The following is a 7,793-nucleotide window of genomic DNA, read 5'->3' as shown; positions in this document are numbered from 1 at the left end:
CGAGGAACAGCTAGCGGGGCCTACGCTATCTTCGGCTGCACCAGCTACAGGGGCCTGGCTAGCTACGGGTGAATGAAGGGTGTGAAGCCGAGTCTCCAATTCAGTAATCCTGGCCTCCAGAGCTGCAATTATGGGGCAATGAGGGTGCCGAAGCACAACAGGTTTAAATTTTGTAGGCAAAACAAAGTAGCTCACAATTGCTATTGCGCCATCCAATGGACACAATTGGAACAGCAGTTTCATTATTGAAAAATTGCTGCTCATTTTTATACTTTACAAAATCATCTCACAGGCTGGATTAAACCTGTTTGCGGGCCTGTTCTGGCCCACGGGCCGTATGTTTGACACCCCTGCTTTAATGCAAACAGTCATATTTCACCAGAAATTCACAGGGACATATGTGCTGTGCATACATACTGGCATATTTCACTTATGAATACAGAGACTAGAATATTCTTATTATCATAGTTATAATAGTAATTTTAATAGATCATATACATTCTGTAGCACTTGTTTTGATTTAAATAATTAATGAAATTTAAGGTGCTTGTAAAGGTTAATGCTGAGTGTAATAATGATATCAAATATTGTATATATGAGCATGATTATTGGTTATTGGGAATCAGGCAGCAACATGAGTTCATTTATTGATAACTGATGACCAGGCCACCAGACCACATTCAGTACTTTTCTTTTTACAGGAGACTGAGTGTCTTCCATGACTGGCACGGTCCAGAATCGGGTGACTCCGTGATAAAGTTTTGTTTATGTTCTTTGCTTTTTTTTAAACAATATGTTTATTAGTTTTTTTTTTCATTTTCACAAACAATTGATAATTACATAACATAACACCATGTACAGTTCACAGTAATACAAACAAACAAACCAAAAACTAAACACAAAACCAAACACCAGCTCAGATCCATCTGAAATAAACACACTACAGTACAGCTGTCATGGGCCTGTGTCTGTGAGCCTGGGGTCACCTGTTAGTTTGGGTTAGATGAATATTTATTAGTTTCCTTTGTCTTCTGGAGTGCTTATGGTTGGTTGTTGGTGTGATCTGCTCCTGGTCCCTCACTTCTCTGTTTATGAGTTGGAGTGAGTGTGCGTTGCGAGTCTGTGTGTACCATGGTATGTTGGTTTTGCTGCCACACCAAGCCCAGGGAGTCTCCCGCCTTAGAGCCAGCCACACCTGGGATTAATCACTCACCTGTTGCCGATCTGCCTAATCAAGCAGCCCTACTTAAGAGAGCAGTGGAGCAAGAACACAATTAGTTGGCCAACGCATGTGGTTGTGGTTTCTGTTGTCCCCTGTGCGGTTTAAGTGTTGTTGTCAGATGGTGGATTGGACTGTACTGAATGTGGCGCCTCTAGTTTCTAGGTCAAATGTGAAAATGTGTGGAGGGAGCAGCACACTGTGTGCACAGGCAGCAAGGAGGACAAAACTTCACCACATATCAAGGAGAGGAACCTCGGCCTGGGAATTGGGAACACACTGTGGGTTGTTGGCACTCTTTCATAGCTTTTTGTAAATAAACACACTTTTTTCCATTCAGAACGTTCTGCATTTGTGTCATCCTTCAACAAACCCTGACAACAATACCTGTGGTCCCAGTAGTAATGTGCAGTTTGAATCCCTAATATTACAGACATCAGGTTCCACGTAATTCCACTTGTTGAAGAATTGGTCTGTTTTTGAGTTTAGTACACATGTAAGATATTCCAGTGGCACTAGATCCAACACTACTCTTTGCCAGCCTTTGATAGTTGGTCTTTTTCCTTCATCCACTGCAGTAGAATATTCTTCCACACATGGGTGAGAAAACAATACAACCTGCTATTATTCTTGGATGTTAAACGCCGGCTGTGGAGGCCCAGTATGAGAGACACAGGGTTCAATTCTAATTCACAACCCAAAATCTTCTCCATTTCGGCGTACTGATCGCCAGACCTTAAGTGTATGAAGTGTGACTGGATTATCACAGCTCGATGTAACAACAGTAAGTCCCTTAGTGGACACTTCGAAAGGGAAGTTTCAATTCCCAACCAGATAGAGAGTGAGTTATTTGTGACCCAGGCATGAATACACCCCATGTGAGTCAATTGATATGTTCTAATATTTGGTAAAGACCCCCTACTGAACCTGGGCGCTGTAGTGTAGCCATCTTAAGTTTGGTATGTGTTTGCTAAAAATGGAAGAGCTTAGCCAGCCATTCAGATCCTTCATCACACTATTTGAAAATATAACTGGAATGATTTGGACAGGATATAACAATCGAGGCAAAATATTTATCTCAACCAAAGCCATACGTCCTAAGTAGGAGACTCCAAATCCGGCTTTACCTTCTCAAACAAGAGAAGGGATATATAGATAGAAGCCAATGACATAAAGACAAGAAAGCTCCTTACCATGCATGGAGGGTTTCACCCCAAGTCCAGCACCCTGAGGCTGTACGCTAAGCGGAAGGAAGGGGGCCGGGGACTGGTGAGTGTCAGCACCACAGTCCAGGATGAGACAACGAACATCCAAGAATACATTGGGAAGATGGCCCCAACTGACCGAGTGCAATATTCATGAAATATGTGTAAGTAAAAATATCTGAGAAACTGAAAATGATGGATGAAGATTAAAAGTCACTAACAGGTCTGCTACCATCAGGCTGTGATCTGCACATCTGATCATGAAGAGACAGTTTTAAAGAAACTACAGTGAAGAGAGAGGATGATTCATTTATGTGAGAAATCTCTCCTTTACGAAGTGAATTAAAGCTTCGGTTTTTATGCAAAAGACATTTTATTAACTGGGTGAAACAAACCAGACAAGTGTAACAGTGTGTGGCTCCCTCTAGTGGATGTTGTGGAGTATTCTGTTGTCTTTGCTCCAAAGGTTTTTGTACAGAGTTTTGCTGTTTCCTGTCACTGTGGGCTGCAGAGCACAGTAGTACACAGCAGAGTCAGACAGCTGAAGCTTCTGGATCTTCAGAGGAACTGACTTTTCTTTCTTGTCAACTTCAGCATCAAATCTGTCATTGTTGAACTCCTCAGATTTATCTGTTGTTTCTGAGAAAGATTTGAGCATATACTTTGGGTAACTGTTCACTTTTTGTTTGTACCAGAACAAAGTGGGACTGGTGTAACTGGTCTCATATCTACAGTCAAGTGTAACTGTGTCTCCTTCAGCAGCAATGACATCTCTTTGTTCCTGAATCACTTTGTCTTCTCCTTTACACTCTGAGGAAGAACAGAACATGCAGAGGAAGAGATGGATCAATAAACATGATTGACTAAAGGAGAACAATCAGCAGCTTTAAAGAGTAGAATTACATGTAGAATATTTCTCCTGTTCACAGGTTTTCAAATCTATTTAACAAAAAATTCAGAAAGACAGATGTGAAGTCTGGCTTTGCACTGACTGCTGTCAGACGTCACAATAAAAAAGTAATTTAAAAGTTCCACAGTTTAAAATGACTAAAATTCCTGTTTCTAATCTTATTCTTAAACCTTAGGAGAGGAAACATGTTGATGTTTGTATCTCACCAAAGAAAAGAGCAGCAAGAATAATCCACAGCCAATGTTCCATCTGTACAACAAGGTTTAAATCAACAGGAGAAACTAGCTGATGTTCAACATTCAGTCTGAGAATTGTTCTCTTCACAGCAGCACTTATTATTGACACAATGGTTGAACACAGTGCAGAAGGAGAGCCCCGCCTACTGGATGATGTCGCCCTCTGTCTCCTCTTTGAGTCTGACTTCTCTCACTTCCTCTTCCTCCTCAGAAATGTGCAATAGTTCTACACAAGTTTGAGCCTTTACTGAAGGGTGAAAGGTCAGTGTAGACTTCTTGCAGTTTGTTCCTGAACTGCCAGAAGAAAGCTGCCTCCTTCTTTGTTCAGTGAAAAATAAGTGCTGTATCTGCTGTCCTGGTAAACTTTATGTCCCAGTCATCCTTAAAAACAGTTCTTCTTGCTTCATTTAAATGGAAAGTTCACACTGTTTGGTGTTGAAGGTTTTAGAGAGCCGCTTTTGTGTGCTTGTGAATAACACTTTCACATTGCAGAGCTTCATTAGTTAGCTTGCTGACCACAAGAACACCAGCAGAAGCACTTTTTTTAGCAGCAGCTCTTTTCTGAATGGACCAGTTTTAGTTGTTGGATCATTTTTAAGCTGCTTCACTGCTTGGGGAATGATCCTTTATGTTCTACAGCACACACTTTAACTAAGCACCCAGCTCAGCCACAATCATTCAACAGTTATAAATGCAGTGATACTAAAATGAATCAAACATTACTTTGATCAAACTGTGGACCTGCTCTACTCACAACCTCCTGAGTTTCTGTGAAGAACAACTGATTTTAAAACATGAGTCCAGAGTTTATCATCATCAGTTTTCTTTTTGTGTCTCTGTGTCTCCAGAACTCGATGCCATATTCAATCATTTTTATCCTTTAAAAACCTGGAACGAGCAATCCATGCGTTCGTCTTATCTCAACTGGATCACTGTAATTCACTACACGTTAGTGTCAGTCGGTCCAGTCTGGCACGGCTTGTACAAAAAGCTGCAGCCTGCCTTTTGACTCGTGTGAAGAGACACCAACATATCACTCTTGTGCTTGCTTCCCTTCATTGGCTTCCAGTGCGTTTTAGAATTAAATTCAAAATTTTACTTTTGACTTATAAAGTGCTAAATGGTCGGGCACCAGACTATCTGTCTGACCTTTTGCAGCTTTATACGCCCTTGGAGAGCCCTTCGATCAAGTGATCATTTGCTCCTTACCTTACGCAAGTCTAGACTGGTTCACACAGGGGATCGGGCGTTTGCGGTTGTGGCGCGGAAAATGTGGAACGACCTCTCCACATTAGAAAGGCCCCAACTGTTACTCTGTTACTCATCTTAAAACATATGTTTTCTCTTTGGCTTTCTATACTGAATGAGAGTTACCAATTTCCTTTGACTTTCCTTACCTATTGTGATGTTATTGCCACTGTTTCATTACTACTTTGTGCAGCACTTTGGTCAACTTTCTGTTATTAAATGTGCTTTATAAATAAATCAATGAAAGGAAAGGATTTCTGGACGGGTGTCCAGGCCTCCTTAAGCGCAGTCTTTAACACTCAAATACTTCTAGATTTGAAGGTTCTACACATGGGTCTGGTCACTTTTCTGGACGGTAGGAGTGAGATTAAATTGGTGCAATTACTCTTGGTGGCAAGTAAAAAACAATTACACAAAGATGGTTAAGCCCAGTTCAACCTACCCTGGATCACTGGTTTGGTATCACTTTAGAGATATTTAGGATGGAAAAACTGACATATCAGTATCAAAAGGCCAAATTCTACTAAATTTTGAACAATTACCCCCACAAGAGCTGACTTTACTTAATCTCACTGGTACTTGTACTTTTGTAACATATGTATCACGTTTCTGACCATTGTTTATTCATTTATTTTATTAACTTATTTTTCCACCCCTTCTTTTTCGGCTCCTTGACAGCAGTACGGGCAACCCCCGAGTTCGTGTTTATAGTTCCATATAAGGTGTTCTACCCTCACGTGATATGAGCCCCCTTCTAGAGAACATGTGAACCTTTATGACATTTATTTAACAGGCAACTCTCCTAGTAATATCCATTAGAGGATAATAGAGGTACCGCCCCTGATCTCCACGCAACATTGTAGAGGCGTGTCAACCAGGACAGCCGTACAACATCCAGAGCCTTCAGACTTTCAGACTATTTACAGAACAATCAGCTGTTCTGCATCAAATCTGATGCCACACAAATTATTTGTGCTCCAAAAAATAATTTCTGTCCACTATGAGATGAAGGAGAACAACAGCCTGATACCTGCAGGCCTGACAGCAGCAGATGTATCCGTGGCTCAGGGGGTTGGGAAGCGTATCTGTAACCGGAAGGTCGCCGGTTCGATCCCTGGGCTCTCTGTCCTGGTCGTTGTGTCCTTGGGCAAGACACTTTACCCTACCGCCTACTGGTGTTGGCCAGAGGGGCCGATGGCGCGATATGGCAGCCTCGCTTCTGTCAGTCTGCCCCAGGGCAGCTGTGGCTACAACCGTAGCTTGCCTCCACCAGTGTGTGAATGCGAGAGTGAATGAATAGTGGCATTGTAAAGCGCTTTGGGTGCCTTGAAAAGCGCTATATAAATCCAATCCATTATTATTATTATTATCACTGCAGTAACACCTGCAACATTCAGCAGTCGCATCATTGTTCTGACACACACAACACTATTGACTACACTACACACTAACTACACAAGATTTGTGCTAAACGTGCAAATCTCTCACATCTCAAACACGCCGTCACTCCTAAAACTTCCCCCTTCCTAAACAACTAAATGTCATGTTGCCATATCATTTTTTGATTGGTCCACATGGTACATTTTTCCACCAATAGGAAAGGCTGGGGGGGGGTTGGTGTTGTTTTTGCTCACAGGCTTTCGAGTGTTTTCCTTATAAAATGGCGTTTTTACTGTTTCTTCCCGCAGTAAATATAAACAACGATAGAGTTCAGGAAGACAACCAATCATTGCAGATATTTTTATCATAACTCTGGTTTTACGTGGCCGATCAACACAATTTAAAAACTGGTATAAAGTCCACACTTTGCCGTCAGTTGTTCCGTCTATCCTGCTCACATCTCCAATGGTTGTACACGTTGTCATTAACGTGGCTTCACTCCACATCAGCTGCTTTGCTCGCTAAAACACCGGTGTCGGCACATAAGGACGCCGTCATAGCCTGTCAATGACGTTGAATAGCTGCATATATACGAATGTGAATCGCGTGATTGGGTGGAGCAGCCAGTCACCGGTCACTTACTGGCTCACACTGCAAAACAGAATGAATTGTTAACGTATTTATTTTAATTTCAATTCAGGTTAGATTTTTTTTGTGTGCCACGCAGATCTTCTGTACGCGATTGTGCATGCACGCAGCTTAGAGGGGACATTGTGTACACTGATGACAGACTGTCAAGGTAAACAGGAAGTACACAGAGATGCAGACTGGAGAGAGAGTATGGAGGAACGTGAGGAAGAGCAAAGACACAAGGGGGGAATCTAATAAACAAAAATAAACAGAACACCCTAGGAACCATAGAATAAATCCTTAAAATAACAAATGAAATTAACAATAATACAAAACACAAGAAAACTGAGAGCGCTGGGTCAAAATAAACCAGGACCATGGCACCTGTTGAGAGATAAAAAAAGGGAAAACAAGCAAAAATAGAGCAACACAATACACACAACATCACTGCAATAACCTAAATAAATGTAAGTAACAGTAAATACTAAATATTGAAATTGTTGTGCAGCATTCAAGCGCGACAGCGCACAATGGGCTTTGAGGTAGCAGCCAAGAAAGGTGTAGTTTGTGAACACCCGTGTGTACAGCTGTGTGCGCACCTGTCCGGACGGGCGCACTTGTATTAAAAAGGTTTCTCCATGTAATGATCTGTTAGAGGGTGTGGGGGGGGCCACAGCCCCGTCCCCCAGGGTATGAAGCAGGCATGGAGGAGATCCAGGCCCCAGGCACACACAGACACAAACGTGCATTCCCACCCTCATGCACACATATGCAAATACTTGGCACTCACCCAACAAGGAGACAAACAGAAATGGACACTGTACACACAATCACATTTCCCACACATACTCTATACCCCAGGACCAAGACTCAACATTTCTAATTGAATTGAATTGAATGAATTGAATTGAGTGAATGCTTTATCGGCCATATGCAGGTTGCCCCGCAGAGGAATATGACCCCCC

General features: G+C 42.0%; 1 gene segment (V, D, J or C); it reads right to left on the bottom strand.

The window, feature by feature from the left end:
• Nucleotides 1–2,814: 2,814 nt before the first annotated feature.
• LOC102292585 lies at nt 2,815–4,234 on the bottom strand. The segment is given in 2 exon segments: nt 2,815–3,234; nt 3,541–4,234. Coding segments are annotated over 2 exon segments (429 nt in total).
• Between the last annotated feature and the right edge of the window lie 3,559 nt (nt 4,235–7,793).

The sequence above is a fragment of the Haplochromis burtoni genome, unplaced genomic scaffold (genome assembly GCF_018398535.1).
Source record: "Haplochromis burtoni strain Fernald_Lab_line unplaced genomic scaffold, NCSU_Asbu1 Contig_1018, whole genome shotgun sequence".
Classification (NCBI taxonomy): Eukaryota; Metazoa; Chordata; class Actinopteri; order Cichliformes; family Cichlidae; genus Haplochromis; species Haplochromis burtoni.
This window is presented reverse-complemented; position numbering and strand designations above follow the sequence as displayed.